This window comes from Pezoporus occidentalis, unplaced genomic scaffold (genome assembly GCF_034315485.1).
Source record: "Pezoporus occidentalis ecotype Australia unplaced genomic scaffold, CSIRO_AGI_Poc_V1 ctg66, whole genome shotgun sequence".
In the NCBI taxonomy this organism is placed as follows: domain Eukaryota; kingdom Metazoa; phylum Chordata; class Aves; order Psittaciformes; family Psittacidae; genus Pezoporus; species Pezoporus occidentalis.
The window spans coordinates 960408-983339 of record NW_026916009.1 but is presented as its reverse complement, the minus strand read 5'-3'; the positions used below and the strand labels follow the sequence as shown (position 1 = coordinate 983339).

At 42.9% G+C, this 22932-nt stretch overlaps 1 protein-coding gene across 5 annotated transcripts in view; it reads left to right on the top strand.

The window, feature by feature from the left end:
• PARD3B (par-3 family cell polarity regulator beta) overlaps positions 1-22932 on the top strand; it is a 426397-nt gene that overhangs the window by 116045 nt on the left and 287420 nt on the right. For all 5 annotated transcript variants that reach the window (XM_062640654.1, XM_062640652.1, XM_062640653.1 and 2 more), the window contains exon 3: positions 19585-19756. In XM_062640654.1, the coding sequence (XP_062496638.1) occupies positions 19585-19756 (172 nt within the window). The remainder of the gene's footprint in view (positions 1-19584; positions 19757-22932) is intronic.

Below are 22932 nucleotides of genomic sequence, written 5' to 3'. Positions count from 1 at the left end.
TGGAAGGACAAGAACATGCCTAGTGTTGTAATGTTTTCTAATGGCGGCTATCTTTTCTTGTGTATTCTGCTTTAATAAGATGTGTTCACAGTTGAATAACAAGTACCAATGCGTGGGTAGTAGAAGGGTACATATGTGAGAGCTTGTTTGCTTGCAAACACGCTCATGTCCAGGGGTGCCTAACTGAAGATATATGCATACATACGTACATACGTACATAGCTGCAACTAACTTTGCAAATACGGTTTTCTCAGTTGTATTCTGAGTTCTAAGTCTTAAAATAGTATGTCTGTTTTTACTGTGGATCTTGAACACGATGTCAGCATTTAATTTGTTTACCAAGAAATTAAGAAACTTAACTATGAAATTATGCTGTGGGCAGCTGATGTGAGGGTAAAAAATGGCTGAGATTTATAACGTGTAGATCATTCTTTTTAAGGAGCGTAATGAGCAAGGCAGCAGTAGGATGTCTGTTATGAACTGATTGCTGAAATGAGTAATTGTCACTGAAGGGTTTTTTGTTATTGCCAGAACTGTGACTATCTCTGGAAATTTTACTTTTAGTTTCATTGTTTTCACAGTAATGGTGCATTAAGTTGTCAAGTCAAAATATTTTTTTTCCTAGTCCTTCTGTTCTGGTAGTTCATCTGGGAATGCGCATTTCTGGAACCGCAGTGTTTGGAACCACCACACTTCTTTTCAAGTTTCTGAATGTTTGTGTATTCCTGATCTTCAGAGAGAGCATAACTTTATAGGTTTCTTCTTTAGTTGTTGTACACTTCTTAAACTGGTTTGCCTTTAAAAAACCCAACACAGTTCCTCTGTGTTAATGACTTTGTAGTCTTCTATTAATGAGTGTGATAAAACAAGCCATGTGAAACTAGCCAATTACCAAATCCATTCTGAGGATTTGGGTGTCATTCCTGTTGCATTTTGGTTAAACTTCTCTCCCCTCTTCTTCTGTTCTTCTCTGTCTCAAGTAAAAGGGTCATTACATTTAGGACCTTTCTTTAGGGTCGTGGTTGCTCAGCTGGCTTATGCTGCTGCAGCATATATAGTCATAACTCTTATGAAAATGAGGTCACTGTGTGAAAGGCAATGTGTTTGTTTTCCATTTTTTTCAAAGGGATATATATGCTTTATTATAATGCACTAGGAACTCCGGAGGAATACTGTTTATTGACAGAATTAATAACAAACTAGTAGAGACTGATGGCGTTAGTTTATCATTAGGGACAGACCTTTCCTCATCAAGGTGACAACCAGTTTTGTAAGCTTACTCTTGCCTTTCTGGAGCCTGACATATAAACTGTCAGAGACAGGGCAAATAATGCAGTCTCACTAAGCTAGGCATCAGTAAGAATAGGACTCTTGGCAGTTATAAATACTGAAATGTTTTTCTGCACAGACAGAAACACGGTGTGAGAACTGTATGACGTGTGGCAATGTCCCAAGATTTATCAAGCCTGTCTGTACTAATGAAAGTCATTGTGTATGTTATGGTGTACAGATGGTTTTACACTTTCTGGTGGGTTTTACAATTCAAGTATTTTTGTGCTGCCTTTTTTTTTTTTCTTCTGAAGTTCCATTCGCTGTCTAATAATGTCCTCAAAGCCGTTTAAAACCAAATAAACAGCTAATTCATATGCTGTCATTGAGTAATTGTAGCCAAAGCAAAACTTGTTTTTGCACATGATGCATACTGTCAAATCGGTGAGAGAGGGAAGAACCAATAGAGCTACTTGGTAGAAGTTGATCAGGGTTTGTTTTAGCTTTCCAGCTAAGAAGGCTAAATGCACATTCAGGTGGTTAGCAGGAGTATAGCCATCAAGTCACTGAAGCAATTCCTCCCCTCTGTTTAGCACTTATGAGGCCACAGATAGACTATTGTGTCCAGTTTTGCTCTCCTTTGTGCAAGAAAGATACGGACATAGTTGGACCAGGCTCCAACAGGCACAGGAGGCACAGGGTCACCAACACGGTTGAACATGACATGGGGTGTGAAGGGTGAGTGAACTTTGTAGAATAAGGCGTGTCTTATTGCTTAATGGGGGTGTGTAGAGGAGACAACTCCCTACTTTCCAGAAAGTCTGCAGTGAGAAGACAAGAGTTAATGGACATTAAGTGGTCATGAGGAAGACTAATAAGATATGAGAAGCTTTTTGTTGCACTGTGAAGGTGGTCAAGCACTGGAATGGATATCCAGAGACTTGTGAAATCTTTATCCTTGGAGATGCAAAAAACTGGGTTGGATTCTGAGCAACCTGATCCAGCTTCAAAGTTAAAGTGCCAGCGTGTCCCTGCTTTGAGTGAAGAGCTGGACCAATGACTTCCAGAGGTTGCTTCCAACATGAGTTGTTCTGTGGGCACAACTCGTTAAGCTGGAATCTGGGAAAGACAGGGAAGTTGAAGTGCTTAATTACAAATACAGAGTTCTTTTTAACATCATAAGTGATTGCCTAGAGTATGACAAACCATGCAAATCCCTAAGATTTTTCAATTGCACCCTCTGATCTTACTGAAATGGTATAAGATCTCTTCAGCACAATCTCTTTGACTTTCTGCAAATTTTCACGTCTATATAATCTGACGGGTAGCAAGCTACCTTAAAAAACTGCTTTCTTAAATTGACACACTGGGAAAGACTGAACAAGTACAAATGTTGGTACTGCCAAGTACCTCTGGCAGGGTTCTGAAGGCCAGTTTTTTCTTCAAGCATTTGTAGCTGAGGAGGGTCCGAAGCAGAGCAGGAGAAATGGTGATGAGCAGCTCGAGAGAGGACGCCTTCAACACCGGAGCGGGGGGGGGTAGATCAGCGTCCAGGAGCCTCAACTCAGAGCGACAAGAGCCACCGAGGGAGCCTCAAGTCCTCGACAGGACCTGCCCGGGAGCCGGCAGCTCAGCTGACGAGAGCGAGCAGCTGACTCACACGGGGCGGAGCCTGAAGCAGTGGCTCCAGCCCTGGCTGGGTGAAAACCTGCTCCCGGGAGCGGAGGCGATCAGGAGCGCGGCGAACAGAGCGGGTGGAGGCAGTTTGAGCGGCAGTTCGAGCGGGATGTTGAGCACTTGTCGTATGATCAGGGCCCGGTCTGGGAGCTCTGCTCTGGCTGCCCCGGCGGTGGCAGCGTAGGCACCCAGACAGAGCCGATGAGAGGAGAGGCTGCAGTGCAGAGCTCGGGGTGTAGGGAGGAGAGTGCCTGCACTGGTCTGGTGAGGGGAGGGTGCACAATGGGCAGGGCTGCACTCGGTGCTCCCTGGTGGAGGTGCTCCTGCAGCAGGGGCTGAGCTGCGGGATGCTGTTAATAGGCTGCGAGATGTCAGGGAAGCTGAGAGGAAGCAGGAATGCTTGCTCCTGGCCCAAACTGTGCAGGGGCCTCGAGCTTCACCTCTACCTCATGAAGGAAAGAAGGAGGCCGTTAACCCGGGAAGCTGGGAATTACTGACAGAAAAAAAAAGAAGGAAAAGGACAACCAAAAGCAAGGGACTTCCCCCTAAATCCCCTGTCCTTACGCAGAACCGCTTTGCTGTCCTGCAGGGGGCTAATGAGGAAGCGCACTCGAGCCAGAAACAGCCTGCTGATGCACTGGTAAAGAAGATCTCTACTGGTGCTGCCAGGAAAAAGCGGCGGGTCGTAGTAGTAGAGGACTCTACATTGAAAGGGACAGAAGCACTCGTCTGTCGGCCTGACCCCGTCTCAAGGGAGGTGTGTTGCCTATCGGGGGCACGGATCAGGGATGTGGCAGAGAAGCTGCCTGCTCTAGTAAGTCCCACGGACTATTACCCACTTCCAGTGATCCATGTGGGTGCTAGGGATATAGATAGCAGTAGCCTGGGGAACATAAAGAAGGACTACAGAGCCCTGGGGGAGGTGGTTAGGGGCCCTGGAGCTCAGGTGGTCTTTTCAGCAATTCTCCAGGGTACAGGGGAAGACCTAAAAAAAGCTAGGAGGATTAGTCAGGTTAATAACTGGTTAAAAGGGTGGTGTCATAGTCAGGGGGTTGGGTGCCTTGAACACAGGACCCAAGCTTGTAGGCCAGGTCTAGTGGGGGCTGGTGGAGCTGGTCTGATAAAGAAGGGAAAAAGAGCAGTTTTGGTAGGAGGCTTGCCAGACTGGTCAAGGAGGCTTTAAACTAGATGTGTTGGGGGAGGGGGCATCATTCCATTCCAACACACCCAGTCAGTTGCCAGCACCTATAATAAATGCTCGGAGCAATGTAGAGATATCACAGCCGCTCCAGCCAATGAGCTGGCTTCAGTTGGAGCTAGGCTCAGATGCCTCGATACAAATGCCCGTAGCATGGGGAATAAACAAGAGGAATTCGAGATGTGTGCACGTCTACGGGGTTATGATATAATAGGCATCACAGAAACATGGTGGGATGGCTCCTACGACTGGAGTGTTGGAATGGAAGGTTACAGGCTCTTTAGAAAAGACAGGCCTGGCAGGCGGGGAGGGGGAGTTGCCCTTTATGTTAGGGATAGGCTGGAGAGTATGGAACTGTGTCTGGGGACAGGTGAGCAGTTAATAGAGAGTTTGTGGGTCAGGGTTAAAGGGAATATAGCTATGGGAGACATTACTGTGGGGATCTGTTACAGACCGCCTGATCAAGGAGAACCTGCGGATGAAGCACTCCATATATAGGAAAAGCCTCACGCTCGCTCACCCTTGTTCTCATGGGTGACTTCAACCACCCTGACATCTGTTGGAAGGACGATATGGCCCGGCACAAGTAATCCAGGAGGTTCCTCGATTGCGTAGAAGACAACTTCCTTCTGCAAGTAATAGAGGAGCCAACAAGGAGAGGTGCCATGCTTGACCTCGTGCTCACCAACAGGGAAGGGCTCGTTGGAAATGTCATCACAGTATCACAGTATGCTAGAGATTGGAAGGGACCTCAAAAGATCACCTAGTCCAATCCCCCTGCCGGAGCAGGAACACCTAGATAACGTTACACAGGAATGTGTCCAGGTGGGTTTTGAATGTCTCCAGGGAAGGAGACTCCACAACCTCCCTGGGCAGCCTGTTCCAGGGTTCTGTCACCCTCACTGAGAAGAAGTTCCTTCTCAAGTTTAAGTGGAACCTCTTGTGTTCCAGTTTGCACCCATTACCCCTTGTCCTATCATTGTTTGCCACTGAGTAGAGCCTGGCTCCATCCTCGTGACACTCCCCCTTTATATATTTATAGACACTAATAAGGTCACCCCTCAGTCTCCTCTTCTCCAAACTATAGAGACCCAGCTCCCTCAGTCTTTCCTCATAAGGGAGATGCTCCACTCCCTTAATCATCTTCATTGCCCTGCACTGGACTCTCTCCAGCAGCTCCCTGTCCTTCTTGAACTGAGGGGCCCAGAACTGGACACAATATTCCAGATGGGGTCTCACCGGGGCAGAGTAGAGGGGAAGGAGGACCTCTCTCGACCTACTAACCACCGCCCTTCTAATACACCCCAGGATGCCATTGGTCTTCTTGGCCACAAGGGCACAGTGTTGGCTCATGGTCATCCTGTCGTCCACTAGGACCCCCAGGTCCCTCTCCCCTACACTGCTCTCCAACAGGTCATTTCCCAACCTATACTGGAACTTGGCGTTGTTCCTGCCCAGATGCAGGACTCTACACTTTCCCTTGTTATATTTCATCCAGTTATTCCCTGCCCAACTCTCCAGCCTGTCCAGGTCTCGCTGGATGGCAGCACAGCCTTCTGGCGTGTCAGCCACTCCTCCCAGCTTAGTGTCATCAGCAAACTTGCTGATAGTACACTCAATTCCCTCATCTAAATCGTTGATGAATATATTAAATAATACCGGTCCCAGTACTGACCCTTGAGGCACTCCACTAGTTACAGGCCTCCAACTAGACTCCGCCCCATAGACTACAGCTCTCTGGCTTCTCTCCTTCAGCCAGTTCGAAGTCCACCTCACTACCTGATCATCCAGTCCACACTTCCTCAATTTAGCCGTGAGGATGCTGTGGGAGACTGTGTCAAAGGCTTTGCTGAAGTCAAGGTAGACCACATCCACCGCTCTGCCATCATCCATCCACCGTGTTATTTCCTCATAAAAGGCTAAGAGATTGGTCAAACATGATTTCCCCCTGGTGAAGCCATGTTGACTGCCCCTCATAACCCTCTTATCCTTGATATGCCTTAAGATGGCACCAAGGACAAGGTGTTCCATCACTTTCCCAGGGATGGAGGTGAGGCTGACCGGTCTATAGTTACCCGGGTCCTCCTTCTTGCCCTTTTTGAAGACTGGAGTGACATTTGCTTTCCTCCAGTCCTCAGGCACCTCTCCCATTTCCCAAGACTTGGTAAAGATGATGGAGAGCGGTCTAGCAATGACTTCCGCCAGTTCCCTCAGCACCCGCGGGTGCATCCCATCTGGACCCATGGATTTATGGATGTCCAGATTGCTCAACTGATCTCTAACCCATTCCTCATCGACTAAGGCAAACCGTTCCGTCGACCTGACTTCATCTAAGGTCTCAGGGGTACAGGGCTCTTCAGGACTGCCTGCAGCAGAGTAGACAGAGACAAAGAAGGCATTCAGTAACTCTGCCATCTCTGCAGAGATGCTCCAGGGCAGCCTTGGATGCAGCGATCATGAGATGCTTGAATTTGAGATCCTCAGGACAGTGAGAAGAGCGTGCAGCCAGCTCACTGCCCTGGACTTCAAAAGAGCAGACTCTGGCCTCTTCAGGAACCTGCTTAGGAAGGTTCCATGGGATACAGCCCTAGAGGGCAGAGGGGCCCAAGACTGTTGGATGATATTCAAGGATCACCTGCTGCAAGCTCAGGAGTGTTGCATCCCAACCAGAAGGAAGTGCAGCAGGAGGGCCAGGAGACCTCCTTGGATGGATAAGGAGCTGCTGAGGAAAATCCAATTGAAAAAAGAGGCTTATAATAAGTGGAAGCAAGGACAGGTGGCATGGAAGAGTACAGGGATGTTGTCCGAGAAGCTAGGGACCAGGTTAGGAAAGCTAAGGCTCAGTTAGAATTAAACTTAGCTAGAGGTATTAAAGGTAACAGGAAGGGATTCTACAGGTACATAGCAAATAAAAAAACAGACTAGGGAGAATGTAGGCCCCCTCAGGAAGCTCTCGGGAGAACTGGCTACACAGGATTTGGAGAAGGCTGAGGTTCTGAATGACTTCTTTGCCTCTGTCTTCACTGGCAAAGGCTCTGACCAAACCACCCATGTCTTGGAAGGCAGATGCAGGGACTGTGAGAATAAAGACCTTGCGCCCACTGTAGGAGAGGAACTGGTTCAAGACCATCTTAAACATCTGAATGTGCACAAGTCCATGGGTCCTGATGAGATCCATCCGTGGTCCTGAAGGAGCTGGAGAATGAAGTTGCGAAGCCGCTGGCCATCATATTTGAGAAATCATGGCAGTCAGGTGAAGTTCCCGACAACTGGAAAAAGGGAAATATAACCCCCATTTTCAAGAAGGGGAAAATGGATGACCCGGGGAATTACAGACCAGTCAGTCTCACCTCTGTGCCTGGCAAACTCTTGGAGCAGATTCTCCTGGAAGGCATGCTAAGGCACATGAAAAACAACAAAGTGCTTGGTGACAGCCAGCATGGCTTCACTAAGGGGAAATCCTGCCTGACCAATTTGGTGGCCCTCTATGATGGGGCTACAGAACTGGTGGACAGGGGTAGAACAGTTGATGTCATCTACCTGGACTTGTGCAAAGCGTTCGACACTGTCCCACATGACATCCTTGTCTCTGAATTGGAGCGACATCAATTTGATGGATGGACCACTCAGTGGATAAAGAACTGTCTGGATGGCCGCACACAAAGAGTTGTGGTCAATGACTCAATGTCCGGCTGGAGACCAGTAACGAGTGGTGTCCCTCGGGGATCGGTGTTGGGACCGGTCTTGTTTAACATCTTTGTCGCTGACATGGACAGTGGGATTGAGTGCGCCCTCAGCAAGTTTGCTGATGACACCAAGCTGTGTGGTTCGGTTGATAACCCTGGAGGGAAGGAATGCCATCCAGAGGGACCTTGACAGGCTTGTGAGGTGGGCTGATGCCAACCTCATGAGGTTTAACCATGCCAAGTGCAAGGTCCTACACCTGGGTCGGAGCAATCCCAGGCACAGCTACAGGTTGGGCAGAGAAGAGATTCAGAGCAGCCCTGAGGAGAAGGACTTGGGGGTGTTGGTCGATGAGAAAATGAACATGAGCTGGCAGCGTGCGCTTGCAGCCCAGAAAGCCAAACGTATCCTGGGCTGCATCAAAAGGAGCGTGACCAGCAGGTCGAAGGAGGTGATCCTGCCCCTTTACTCTGCTCTTGTGAGACCTCACCTGGAGTATTGTGTGCAGTTCTGGTGTCCTCAACGTAAAAAGGACATGGAACTGTTGGAACGAGTCCAGAGGAGGGCCACGAGGATGATCAGGGGACTGGAGCACCTCCCGTATGAAGACAGGCTGATGAAGTTGGGGCTGTTCAGCCTGGAGAAAAGGCTGCGTGGAGACCTCATAGCAGCCTTCCAGTATCTGAAGGGGGCCTATAGGGATGCTGGGGAGGGACTTTTCATTAGGGACTGTAGTGATAGGACAAGGGGTAACAGGTTAAAGCTTATACAGGGGAAGTTTAGGTTGGATATAAGAAGGAAGTTCTTTCCTGTTAGGGTGGTGAGGCACTGGAACGGGTTGCCCACGGAAGTTGTGAATGCTCCATCCCTGGTGAATGCTCCATCCCTGGCAGTGTTCAAGGCCAGGTTGGACGAGGCCTTGGGTGATACGATTTAGCATAAGGTGTCCCTGCCCATGGCAGGGGGGTTGGAACTAGATGATCTTAAGGTCCTTTCCAACCCTAACGATTCTGTGATTCTAACTTCATTTTCCTCGGCTCCCTTTCAGCCCTGTGAGCTCCTATGTCGAGATCAGATGTGACTGGAATGGGGAAGGCTATCAGGGAGCAGCTTCTGCCTTACTTCCTCATCAGCTTCTGCCCATTTTATACAAACCTGTTCAATGTTTCAGCCACTTGATTAGACAGTTAATGTGGGTTTGTGCAAATCCACAAAGATGCTTGTGGGATGGGCTGAGAGGTATGTGCAGGGTATGAGTGGCATGGGATGAAAACTACTGGAAAGGAGGACTGAGGGTACTGTGGGTGCTGCAGGTATACCTGCTACCACCTTGCACATGACTTTGTCCTGGCTGGACTGGTGCTTGTTTGTTCCCACTTTGGGTTCCTCAGAAACACCGTTAAAAAGCCCCAGCAATGAGAAGCCTATTGAGTCCAAGAATTGCTCAGTTTTTTCTTCTTGCAGTTCCGTCTATAACTGAATGCTCAGCAGCAGTCCACTTAAATGCTTATTTGTGCCTTAAATCAGGACTGCTCATCAGTCTGGATATTTTGCAACCCATCAGCTTTTCCAGGATTTTGGAAGCATGCAGAAAGTGGTGAGAAGGTGGGGTGAAGATGTCAATGCAGTTTGCTTGTGCCTGCTAAAGTAGGAGTGGGCTGCAGGAATGCCTTGTGCTGTGGTAGGAATTGGGAGCAGTTTGAGCTCCCCTCTGTCTCACTTCACCACGTGTGGCTCAGAGGATCCTGTGTTCTCTGACGAAGATGCTCGTTCTGTCATGTAGGTTTTGTGTTAATGGCTTGTTTTGTTGTATGTACCGTAGGAGGCTTGCCAGTGGATTTGCATGAAACTGTTAATTTAGCATTCTGGTAGTATTTTAAGGTAAGACAATTCATATTACGGAATTAATATATGTTGTATCATAAAAGTGAACATTTTTTCTGATGCTTACCTACAATATAGTAACTTAAGGTGGTACTTTCATTTCCAAGGATAAACTGTTATTTCAGATACTCATTGCACAGTGAATTTTTCGTTTTCAGTGACTGATTACAATAAGTGCATTTGACAAATAGTTCTAGTAATAGAGTCTTTGATATTAGTATCTACATTTCCATTTTAAATGGACTCTCCAAAATCAGCTTATCTTCTGTGAAGCCCATACAGGTGAAAATACTCAGTTTCAAGGTAAATAGAAAGGAAATAATCAGTCTTTTATTTTACATTCCTCCTTTCATTTGTTTTTTCACTTGGATAGAGAATGAATAAAAACAAAGGGCATTTGTTATCTAGCAAAACTCAGAAGCTATTTCACATGAAAACATAATGAGTGTGACAGGCTACAAATAGCATTGAGCTTGAATCTCTTACAGAAGAAAAGAGGAATGTCCTTTGGTATATTTACTTCAATCAGCCCTAATAAGGCTTGCTTTATGTGTTTTATGCATCCGCCATCATAATTATAAATCCTTGACATTTTAGCACTGGCATTTATATCTGCCAGGGAAGCTACCCAGAGTCAACCCTCAAGGAATATCTGTATTGTTACTATGGATCTCCATAACAGCTCTCAAGTAGTTACTAAGTGGCTTAAAAAATTACATATCAGTCATGCTTGAAGGGCTCATCAAACTTTGCCACAAATATCAATGTTAAGTACCCAATCAGCTGCATTGTTTGAAGTATAGTCACGTGCGCCCATGGAGAGGAATAGGTTGGACAAGAAGTATATGAGGTCTCATCAATCAGGTAGTTTTGTGGGGGTTTTTGCCATGACCTTTCAAAAAAGATTAAAAAGAAACCAACCTCAAACCCTGCCAGTTTAGCTACAGGGAAGATAGGGGTATCTTTTTATTTTGATCACACACAAACCCAACAGCTAAACTTGCTGAAAAGCAGGCACAAAAGGGTTTTCTCAGGCATAATTTCCTAGTAATTTTTTTTTAAATTTACCTTTTTTTTTCCTTTTCATTTATTTTTAACCTAGAATAGTTAGAGTAGTTGAGAACCTTCACAAAATAGCAAATAAAAACCCCCCAACAACAATAAGAACCACCACAAGCCCCCCAAGCCCTTAACAAGCAAACACCACAAGAAAAGCCACAAGAGAAATTACAGAGGCCTGTTCAGGAACTCTTAGAGATCTGGAAACTCCGGTTCATAAATTTAGCTACTTGCCCAAATTCAGTGGCAAGACTGAGAGCTAAATGGAGGACTCATAGTAACAAAGCAGTCTGGAAGTTTTGATCTCTCAGAAGTAATGGAGAGTTCAAACCCCTTCCAATGGCTGTTGATGTCAGTAATGACAAATGAAGTAAATCAGGGAAGCGCAGTCAGCATAGGTCTTCAGCAAACAAAAACTCTGTTGGGTGTCTGGTAGTGCCACAGCACAGGCACAGCAGGAGGTCTGGGGAAGGAGCTCCAGAGGTTTAGCTTGCAGCCTTTTCTTTATATACTGCTGTCTCTAATTCTCTTTTAGATGTAGTAAGTGATAGGCAAGAAGAGGAGCTCCAAATTCCTTGGGAAGTAGATGTGCTGTTTAAAATGTGAAGACTGGAAACAATTTGTATCTCACTGTTTGGATAAGCTTTTCAGCTTACTGATAATTTGAAAGTCTCAGCTTGATTTATGAAGGAAATTAGTATTTAAAGTATTACCTCTTGCCATGGTGCCCATTTATGGTGAAATAGAAACAATGGAAACATTTGGCACTATTGAGGGCCTTCGGTGGCCCTGTAAACTGAAATAAACCCAGCCCTGGCCTCATATTCCACCCTCAGTTCTTCATTTTGTCCCCTTCTCTGCTCTTGGGTTGTGCCAAAACAGCTGCACTGTCACTTGGGTAAGGATCCCTCCCTGCCATTGTCACACTCCTTTCCCTTCCTCCATAAAGAGCTGGGACTTGGGCTGGGTCTGGTCTCTCTTTTTTGGGGCATGCTGCTTCTCTTCCTGTGTGGTATTTTCCTTGTATCCTTGAGAAGTTCTGAGAGCAGAGGCTTCCAGTGTTTGTACTGTGTGCGGTAGGATTCTGTTCTTGGCTAGTTTTAGGCAGTACCAAAATAAATCTGAATAATACGGGTAGGAAAAGTGTCAGGTGTTCTTTGGGAAGGATACTTTGGTGTATGTAATTTTGGCATGTAGGTAAACAAGATGATCTAATCACCATAGTTCTCATGTAATGTATCTGTAATTTGTTTTCATATGTAGGTGTGAAGGAAGGCTGCCATATGGTGTGTATATTGGTAGTTTTCTTTGACAGCCTTTATTTTAAGTTAAAGGAATTCCAAGGCAAACTATTATGCAAGAATACCATTTCAAATACTTATCAGTATATACCAGAATACCTTGAAAGAATATTGAAGAAAGGCTGTAGAGCTCCAGGAAAGTTTTAAATTGAAAAATTAAAGAACACTTTCATCCGTTTTTGAGGTACCCTAATTACCTTAGTTCTGTCTATGTTGCACTGTTACCAGTCTTTCATCTTTTAACCATTTGAACAGGAGTCTTTCATAAGTAATATATGAAATCTGATTTTACATTAATGAGTTTGTGGAGTTCTAAGACAACTTCCACAGTGGCTTTATGAAGTGGTTTTTTGTTCAATGTATGATACACTTGGTCTTCTTGCCTTGATCTAAAGTGTTCTTCTCTCCTTGTGGGCATAATTTAAAATTACAACCCATCCCTGTAGAAGAGTTTCTATTAGAAAGAACTCCTTGAAAGAACTGCAGAAGCATTCTTGCTGTTGTGTTCACACTTCACGACACACATGTGCACAGCACTCTAGTGTGCTGCCACGGGAGCAGGGGACCAAACATTGGTCCATCTTAATTAAAGGAGACAGAGATATGTCACTACTGCGAGATTACAGACAATGGCAGTCTTAAGGAGATGTCAGCTCAGTGATGTGTTGAGTGAAATTTGCTTTGAGTGTTTCGCAGAGCTGAAGCAGCTGGAGGATGAAGAGTTGCTTTCCTTCCTGGTTTAGTTCCGTGAACTGAGGCACCATGTTTCTAGCAAGTTGTAGCACTTGTGTTGAGGAGCAGTAGAAGCTAGTGGTTGGGGAAAGAGGAAAGTCAGGCTGCAGCAGCCTCAGTAAACATCAGATTTTGAACTTAAGATAGCCTGGTGCAAACTGCTGGCTAAAGAGGTATCTTTGTCTTTATCTTGTGTTAGCACTGGTGCTCAGGTGTCTTAGATGGCTGGAGTAAAGAACTGACCTGGCCAAACACATAATCTTGCTGGAAGAAAGGGGAAAAAGAAGCAAGGATCCCTTTTACCTTTCTTTATTGGTCAGCTACAGCCTTTCTCCTGTGTCTGTTTGTGTGCAGGTACAAAAACCTGTGGAGAACTGATGATTTTTTTCTTTTCTTAGTTTGATCTTTGGTGTATTCTGGTATCAGTGTGTCACACTGTGTCTTTCTACCTCTGTTATGTATGTGTACATACAGAAATACAAGATTAATCCTACAGATCCCAAACTGAGGGATCAGAGAGCAAGGTAATGTGATGCTGTGATGAGTGTCATTTTCTGCTGAAGCTTGAGCCATTGCTTCTCCTTATGTCATGAAGTTCAGTGAAATAGTCACCAAGCTGTTCATTCACCCCTCCTGACAGCTCCTTGTGAAGATGCGAGCACTTTGTATGCAAAGTCTTTACTAAATGACCCAAAAAAGGGAGAATAGTTTTGCTGCATCAATTTTTAAGTAACTGATAATCACTCCCACAGGAGCACCAGCTCTCATAGGTACAGAAATGGTTAAAAAAAATCCCCAAAGCAAACAGGCTTTTTCTTAAATGACCATTTGAAGTCACAGACAGGGAGCATCTGAACAGGATAAAAACATGTCTTAAAACAGGTAATTTTGTTACATTTCATTATCCATAGTGAGAGAAGAATGTAAATAAAGTTCTAAATGTGAAAAAATTAAAAGGAAGAATATCCCTCCAGCTTGGATGAAAAATGTAATATAAGTTGAGCACTTAATTCCTTTATGTGATTTTGAATATATTATTCCAGCTGTTGGAAATTGCATCTTTTCAATCACATACCGATGTTAGCCTGTGTCTGAGAACTTCTCTTAGTGATTTTACCCTGACAGTAATTGAAAGCTGATTAATTTAATTGCAAGCAAGCTTTTATTTTACCTTTTCTTCCTTAGTACCTTGTGTGTACATGCCTGGTGTTTGGGTTCAGAAAGGAAATAGTGGTGTCTTATTTTCTAATTCAGTGCAGAAATGCTAGTAAAATATACAGGTTTTAACCTTATTAACAGTAATCTAGTTGTCAAAAGTGTAGTTTGAAGAGAGAAATAATTATGAAACCTTTTATTTAAAATGGTGTTTAGGGCAATGGAAAGTCAGCTGGTTTTGGTTTAACAGACAAGTGCCTTACAGCAAGAGCTGTAAAGTTCTGCTATTTGTTCAAGGGTGAGGATGTTTTTCTTTGACATTCTGAAGCAAATCAAAATTGTTTGTATTTAATTGAGCTTGATTAGCAAGCACTAAACCAAAACTGATGCAACTGTAATTTGGAAGGCCTTATTTTCACTGCTGCTTGTGTGTGTGGTGTATATGCCAGCACACAGTGAAGGATGGCTGCAGCGTATGTGTATGAGCTGTGAGCTCGAACATGGTTCTGCAGCTGCCTGCAAACAGAGCAACAACAGGGTTGCTGCAGCTTGGCTTTACAGAGTTGAGTGGTACTAGTTTTGAAAGGACTGAGCCCCTGGAAAATGGAAGGTTTCCCAGAGGATGAGGGGTAGGGGAACACTTTGTCTTGTGTTTTTAAATGAAACATTGCATCCCTTTTCTGTATCTTGGTGGGCAGTAGTTCCCTGGGGTAAAACATCACCCTGCTGCTTTGTACTGGGTCCCTTTCAGTCAGTCACATCATTGTCTACTAGTGGTATTTAGCCACCTTTTTGTATATGAGGGCTGATGTTAATCAAATGTGTGTATTGCAGTGTTTGGGAATATAGTAATGTAATTTTTTGCATATTCTTGTTTTACTTTTCAGCAAGTTTTGCAATTTAAATGTCAGTAAACTATTGAAAGAGATGTGCCATAGGACATCATGCAAAGATTTTAAATGAAATTTGGCCATACTACATTGTTTTGAGCTTTGCCACTTATAATCAATAAAAATGCCAATAAAATAGAGGTGTTCGTTATCATTGCCTTCTGTTGTGACCATGTCAGCATCAGTAGAGGGAAGTTTAGTAATCAAAAATCATAAGAAAGTGCTAAATGTTGATAATTTATTGACTGCCTAAGTAACTGGTAGATTGTTAATAGATATTACAGTAATACTGGTGTAGAACCATTTTACCTGTACAGAACTACATAGGTATCTTTCACAGAAAATATTCAGGTTCTTTAAATAACCTTTAAAAAAAGGAGATGCTGGAGTCCAGCAAAGGATACAAAACCCCACCAGAGCACTAGCGTAACTTCTACAGCTTACCAATATCTAGAGCAGTATTTTGATTTGTTGGAAAAAACAATCTGCTGACCTACTGAACTCTCAGTATTTATAAACATTGAACTGGGTGAGAATAAACCAGTGTTGCAAACAGTGTTGTTGTTTTCATGATGTGTTTGTGGAGGTTTGCTTAATATGTGCTGAAGTTCTTTTCCATCAGAAGAGGTTGGCAGTCTGTTCCAATTAAAGAATTTTCCATACTGGAAATGAGAAGTCAATTACTACAGTTATTTTTGAATAGCTAATTTACATAACCTTAATTGTATTCATTCCATTTGAAAGGCTGAAGCTGATATTTATAATGCTTTGATTAGCAGTGTGTTTATCATGTTAGAGTTGCTACCAATAAGGTGCTTCTGCAGTCCTGAGGAGTTCTCTCCCATCTAAACATTCGAGAAAGCAAATGACTTTATTTCATTGGTGAGGAGTCATTGCATCTTTGCTACCTCCATATGCAGTACTGAGGTATCTCCTTTCCACTCCTTTCCAAAAAAACGGGAATTTAACTCTAGATCATGTTAATATATTAATGGTGTGTTCCGTACCGTAGAGAAATACATTTTGCTTTTTTAAAAGATCCAAAACTAAATTAAAAATGAAATTAAAAAATCCAGACTGTCACAGTAGTGCCTGGGTGTAGATGAGGGAACTGCGGGCTTTTCACTGAGCTTGCTCAAAGACTGACAGCAGTAAGAAACGTCCCTGCTTTCAGCCAGGCTTGAGGCCTTTGTGGTTTAGCTCAGATGAAATCGTCTTCCAGCCATTTGCTGGGCTGTATCGCAGCTGTTTGCCTGCTGTTGTTGCGCTGCACTGCGGTGCCTGGAGTGCCCCAGCTCCCAGCATGGAAGCGGAATGCTGCCGTGGGTACAGTCGGGAAGCAGTGTGGTGGCAGACGTGTCTTTGTCCTGACTGCTGTGGGAGTTAGGAGGAGCTGATGTGTCTCCATCTGCTGAGCCTTCTTGGTAGGTAAATGAAAGCGGCAGCACCTTGAGATGCGGAACTGATATAATCATTAAGCCATTTGTAATTCTTCCGTATAATTAAGTGGGTGAAGACCTGGGGTTTTTATCCCCTGTGTTTTCTGTATGTCATTTTGCCTAAACCCAACCCATTTCTGACCAGTTGTCAAGGCAGTTGTTTGAATTCTAACCTGTTAGCTCTCAGGAAGTGTCACACAACATTAGGACAGGTGCTTAAGGGATCCTTGGTGGAGCAACACCACAAAAAAAGGTGTTGTTACAGTCAAAACTTTATTTTAACCTGGACCCACTGTAGGTCGGGTCCTCTTACAAAACCCTCAAACCCCTGTGCAGATGGGGTCGTTCACTGATGTCCTAGAGAGCCGGTTCCTTGGACACCTCAGCCATTACCCGGGCTGAGGGCACTCACAGAGGAGCCGCTCAGCCGGCCGGGCGGCGGCACGGGCAGGGCCCGCCTTCCTCAGGTGTCCCTGTGCTTCCTGATGGGTCCGGGACCCCGTTAAGAGGAGCAGCGGTAGGGGGGGGGGGGGCTGGCCGCGGGCTACGGCCGCCTGCCCCAGGAGATGGCGGTCCGGGGAAAAGGGTGGAATTCCTGTGGTAAAAACTGCAGTGGTAACGCAGTTTGGCTTTCTGGGCTGGCTGGTAGGTAGAGCTGCTATATATTAAAGCTGTCAGTCTGTCCGTGACCTTATTTGTCTGTTAAAATAACTTTAGTAGGAATGATAATACAAAATTCCATTTGAACTTCAGGGGAATAAAGGAAACACACAGCATTTAGAAACCTAAGTACGTGATAATACCATAATGTGTGTGAGCCTGTGAGAGTGGCAGTGCAGGGCCAGACTGCTGCTCTGGCATCTGCTAGTGACCACTGGAAAATACTTGAAGAAAGTATATAGAAATAGGGTAATTACAACATCAGTGTCCTCCTTGTTTATCATTCTGGGTTTTACTACTATGTGTTTAGGGGGCTTTTGAATCTGAAGTAATGCTTGCATGTTTCTACTTAACAGTTCCTGCTGATCTCCTCTGTCACTAGAGCCACTTCTCAGTGGACTTGGCTTGGTCCAGTTGAGGAATTCCTTTGTTTATTGCCATCAAATCAGAACTGAGCTCCATTTACTGTATGGCAGGGGGGCTGGAGCTAGATGATCTTCAGGTCCTTTCCAACCCTAAGTATTCTATAATTCTATATTGCAAAGTGAACTTGGTATCCTACTACTACCTAAAATGTTTTCAGTGCTGTGGTCCTACACAGTCTCCAATTTTCTCTTCAGTAGCAGCCTCCTTCTTAGAAATTAAGTTTCCACAGCAAAAGTGAGACCGAGAAAGCAAACATTTGGTGGGCAACAGTTGTGGAACTTCCTCGCAGTGAACTTCCATAATAACACGAACATGATGAATGGTCATTTTACAGACAAAGGAAATACACCATAGGGTTTGCAGTTTTTTCTTGGTACTGGAGAAAATTGCCATGATCTTTTGGTGCCAGGCTCTAAGACAGCCTTTCTGGCTCTATGTAGTTGAGGGGCATAGTGATGACCTGATGATGAATGCAGTGTGAACACTTGTAAGGTTTGCCTATAACACAGGAGTAAGCTACAGAGTTGTCTTTGTTACTGGAATGAATCTTCCCTGTATGTTTTAAACAAATACAAATTTTATGTTGTAAGAGCTGGCTGTATGGCTGTGGAAAGGAAACGTGCTCCATGTGGAAAAGCAGAGCAAGTTTTCAGCATAATTATTTAAGGGGTTTTGTGTGTCGCTGAAATGTGCATTGGTGAATGTGAGCTGACACATTTCTAGCAACCAAATTATAAATGAGTGGAAGACCTGAAAATGTCAGTTTCTTCCTTAGAAGCACTTCAGGATTTTTCTTTTATTTCTTTTGTTTTTTTGTTTTTTTTTTTTTTCTCTCTCATGCATTTTCTTCTCCCCATAGGCAAATAAGCTCCTTTAAATGTTTATGTTCTGTTTATCATGGGATATAATTTTTGACACTTACTGGAAGTGTCGGAGGAGGTTCAATGTACTAACATTTTTATAGAGAGAATGTGAATGCGTACCTTTAAATAACAGAGAGCAGTAAATCAGTGCTTTAAACTTGTTTGTGTATCCTGGCAGTGTATAGCCAGTTGTGTGTGTTGTGGTCTTTTTCACGATTAGCTAGGAAAAACTTAGTCCTAAGGAATTCAAAAAAAGTGAAATAAACACCTGAAGATATCTTGTACAATGCTTATTAGGCAAAGTATGGTATGAGAACTACAGAGTGTCAGCTAGTGGGGCAGGAAAAGCACTTGTACTGCTGCCCTTACCTCTGCTCTTGGAGAGGACTCTGGGGTGTCAAGCATCCTGTTGGTTAAGAGCAGAGTCTTCTAATTTGTTTAGATTCATTGCTAATTAATGTAGTTTTGGGTTTGTGTTCCCAGAAGTGCAACATAGTTAACGGTTTTCTTCAAACTGTAACACAGTTTACACTCAGCCACATATATCTGAGTCACTTGATGAAGCTGTACGCACCTTGTCTGATTATTTTGTATTTGTAGGGATTTTTCTGGTGGTTTCTTTTTTGGATCCTGTCATCATCAGTTGTTGCTTAATCTCGACCTTCCTGTGTGTGCCTGGAACAATGTATGTGGTATAAGCTTGCAGGAGAAGATTATAGGTACATGGTAGGTAGAGATGTGTGTGTACGTGAACTTGCTGGAGCAAGAAACTTTCATCTGTGCAGAGGCACAGGTTGTGCAACTAAGGAAACTTCACACTCTTGTCACTGTGCCAGATGTATCTTGTCCTTATAATGTAATTATTATGTAGTTATAAATAAAATATGTATCTGCTCGCTCATGGTTGTGTTACCTTTGTGCGGTGTGTCAGGCAGTAGCACTAAATTTTTTTAATATAACAGCACCCTCCACCCTCCCAAGAATTAAATGATGTTCTGTGTTTATAAGCATGTTCAGCCCTAAATGTTTTGGAGCAATGTGAAATGCTCACTAATGGTAGTATGCTAACTCTGAAACAAAATTGTCAGCACAGGGCAGTGCTGAAGCACATATTGACCTCTTATTGAACTCGATGTATTTAAACACAAATATATGTACTTTTATGAATCTATGTTTATTACTAGCAGTTCTGAAAAAAGATCGGTATCTTTGTACTCCCAAGGAAGAATAAGTTTTACTTAAAAAAAAAAAAAAAGGAAAAAATTAAAAAAGAACAATAAAAAATAAAAAAAAGTGAAGTTTGGGAATGCTTCACGTATACAAACCTGTTCTCTTTTGTTTTGGTAGCTGATCGCTGTTTATGATGAACAAGAAACTCACCGGAAGACTGATGGCACCAATGGCAATCTGACAGACAGAAATAGCCCTGACTCTTTCGAGACAGAGGTAGCAGCTCAGCTGGCTGCCTTTCAGCCAATTGGTGGTGAGATTGAAGTGACTCCTTCTGCCCTAAAACTGGGTATGTATATCTTGTATGTTTGTTTACGTCTGGACGGGGGGGGGGGGATATTTGGTTTCATTTATTTGGGATTTTATTTTTAGTTCTTACCAATATATGGTATTGCTTTATTTCTTTTGTGGGTATGTCTGTAGTCCATTTTGTGTATTTGAAGATCTTGTTTTAATTGTTTGCAATTTGCAGTTCAGTGAAGACAATTGTAATGATAAAAGTTGGGCCTTTGAACAACTGATTCTGAAGACTGCAATGGAGCATGGCAAATTTGCACCTGAGCCTTGTTACCCTGCTGTGTGTTATGCCCATCAGTACAGCTGGGGTCTCTGTTTTTCTCCTTTCTTTGAGGGGATAGGTTGCTGACAGTCCTTCATTGTATTGTTACAAGAGCAGCAGAGATGAAACCTATGCAAATTACAAAGTTGTTGAAAAAAAATCCACAGTTTTGGGTTTTTTTGGGTTTGGGTTTTCTTGATTTTGGTTTGGTTTTGGGTTTTTTTGGTGGTTTTTTTTTCTTTTTTTTTTTTTTTTTTGAGGAACCTGGTTCAGTAAGTAAACCTGCTGTGTGCAAATACTTTTATTGATTCTCTGAGCTAGTGCCCTCTTTTGGGGTGGGAGGTAGAAGGAAGGAGATTCTGATTTCAAACAGTTCAGCTCTTTGCCTTTGAAGAAGTTGCACAGCAGGGTCTGTCTGCCTGTTTGACTTTCGGGTGAGCAAACTGTGATTAGGAGAGGCTTCTGCTTAATTCCCTGTTATATCAGACGGGTACTACGTGAAGTGCTGCAACTCTGTTCTCCCGTGTTGTTTCACTGTACCTGGAAGGCCAAGAGCTCTGAGACTGGTTTCCAATTAGAAAGAGAGAGTCTCGTACATTGAACACAAAGCAGTTTGAAGTATTTTTGCGTGTTTAGAGCAGGCTCAGCTGTCACCTAGATAGTAGATATAGAAGCTTTCAAAAACAGATTGAAGGTGAATCCTCTTACTGTCTGTCTATAAAGCTGAAGTACACTGACAGTATTTAGCACATGAATAATGCTTAGGAGAGGCTTCTTTGAATTCCACCCAAGCTCATTGCCCAGTTCACCCTGTATGCTTCAGTACTGCTGGCAGTCTCCTAATGGCATGCAGTAAAATTTCTGAGTGTAAGCAGGTGGAGTAAGGATAAAAACAGTACCTCTAGTTGTACTACTCTTGTGTGGCAGCCTGATTACAACTTCAGAAATTGAATGTTTACTTGTATGCTTATTTTAATTATATTTTTAAAGGAAAAGGCTGATAAACAAAACCAGTGAGCTAAAATAAAACTTCTAATACAGCTCACTGGATGAAATCTGTGCTGTTTTTTTGTGCTTGATGTAGGCAAATACTGGAATTCAAGCTGCATGAGAACTTTCGCATTCAAATTTCTGAGTTAATGGATCATTTGTTTTCTAGAATACAGAAAAATCTTTCTCTATTTTTAATGTCACACAGGAATTTCTCATGCCTAAAAATCTTGGGAAAGACTTATTCTTGCTGTAACTTGTATGTATTTGATCTATGGTTTTGGTAAGCATGAGGTATGGTAAAATTTGTGGCTAAAGGTTCAGTGATTGAATGGTTTGTCTCTTCATTTATTGCGTATTTTTAAATAATACCATGTAGACACAGTTTAGCATGTTTCAGAAAGTAGAGATTGTTCTCCATACCATTCTGAGCTATATTAAAAAGTCCAATCATTTTGAGTAGTTTGTCTAGCATACTGTTGTATGCAAGTTGAGGGTTGGAGGGAAGAGTATTTCAGCTTCATACACTTTTATGTAAAACACTTAATGCTGGAGTTTGTGAGCTCTCCTGTAAGCTACCAGGTAGTTCAGCTTTCATAGCATTTATAGAATCTTTCTACTATAGAGTGTAAAGGATATGAAATATAACATGAGAAGAGCAGATGATTAGGGTTCTGTTTAGTTTTCAATGGAAATTAATACATATTTGAAGTTAAAATGGATGCTTGGTTCTTAAAACAAGAGAACCCAAATATGTGTCTGTCTCAATGGTTCTCTTTCAGATTGTTTTATTTTATGATGTAAATGAAAGATTTTCTACCTGTCATTCCTATGAACTCAGTCTACACTCTGAAATATAGAGAATTGTTTCCCCTTTTGTGTCACAGATTACAGTTCTTTAGACACAAATTGTTTGTATTTTTCATGTACAAGTCCTTGGACCTTCTGTTATGTCCCTATTTTCACTACAGGCAAATTGAAAAGTAAATGAAGAAATAGAAGGACAGTTTGGTTGCATCATTATCATTGATGCATGATCCACAGTAGTCTGGCTCCTTGTCCAGTTATTGAATTGACCCACATTTTTTTTAGCAGAAATAAACAAGTAATTTTTAAAAGCTGTTTTTGAGAGCAAGGATGTGATTAAATATATATGTAGTGAGCAAGTGTTGCTTTCCATGGTAGAGCCCTGCTTCAAGAACAGTCACGTGTGCTAACCTTTTGGAGTATTTTTGTAGAATGGCTTTAGGGGTGAACTGCAGGGAATCCATTATTCTACCATTGTCAGATTGTGGAACGGTTTTGCCTATTAATTTCTGTTGCATGTTCCGTATTCTGTGAAGCCAGATCCATGGTTTTAGGTAGAAACAATTTGGTCCATTTGGTGATCTGCTGAAAGGATATTTAAGAGCTTAGTGCTTAATAAGCACGTAAAACTGAACACGACTGCTCTAGTTCCCTTTCTACTTTTTATCCATAATTCAAGTCTAGTGCAAGAGAATATCAAGTCTGGCAGGGGTTTGTTAACTTTTGTTAACTGTACATAGTTTCTTATTTTGAAATATAAAAGGATTTTTAATATAGAAAATCTTGGTGTACATCTTTCAGTTGACAATGAAATAAATATAGATCTGTTGTAAAAAAAAAAAATAAATCCCTATTTGACAGAAAATGTGGTTGGGTAGGGAACATACTTCATGCTACAATACAAATGGTAATAAAGCACCTGTTAATATATATTACAAGATTTAAAGAAACACACAACTATTTAATGGGTTCAGTCAGCTGTTTGAAACAGTGAAGAAATGACCTACTGAATTTGGTATTTCTATGGGTAAGTAGAGAACATTGGTATGCTGTTGCTGAACTGGCAGCTGAGAGAGCTTGTCTCGTGAGACTGCTCCTTGTGAGCAGAA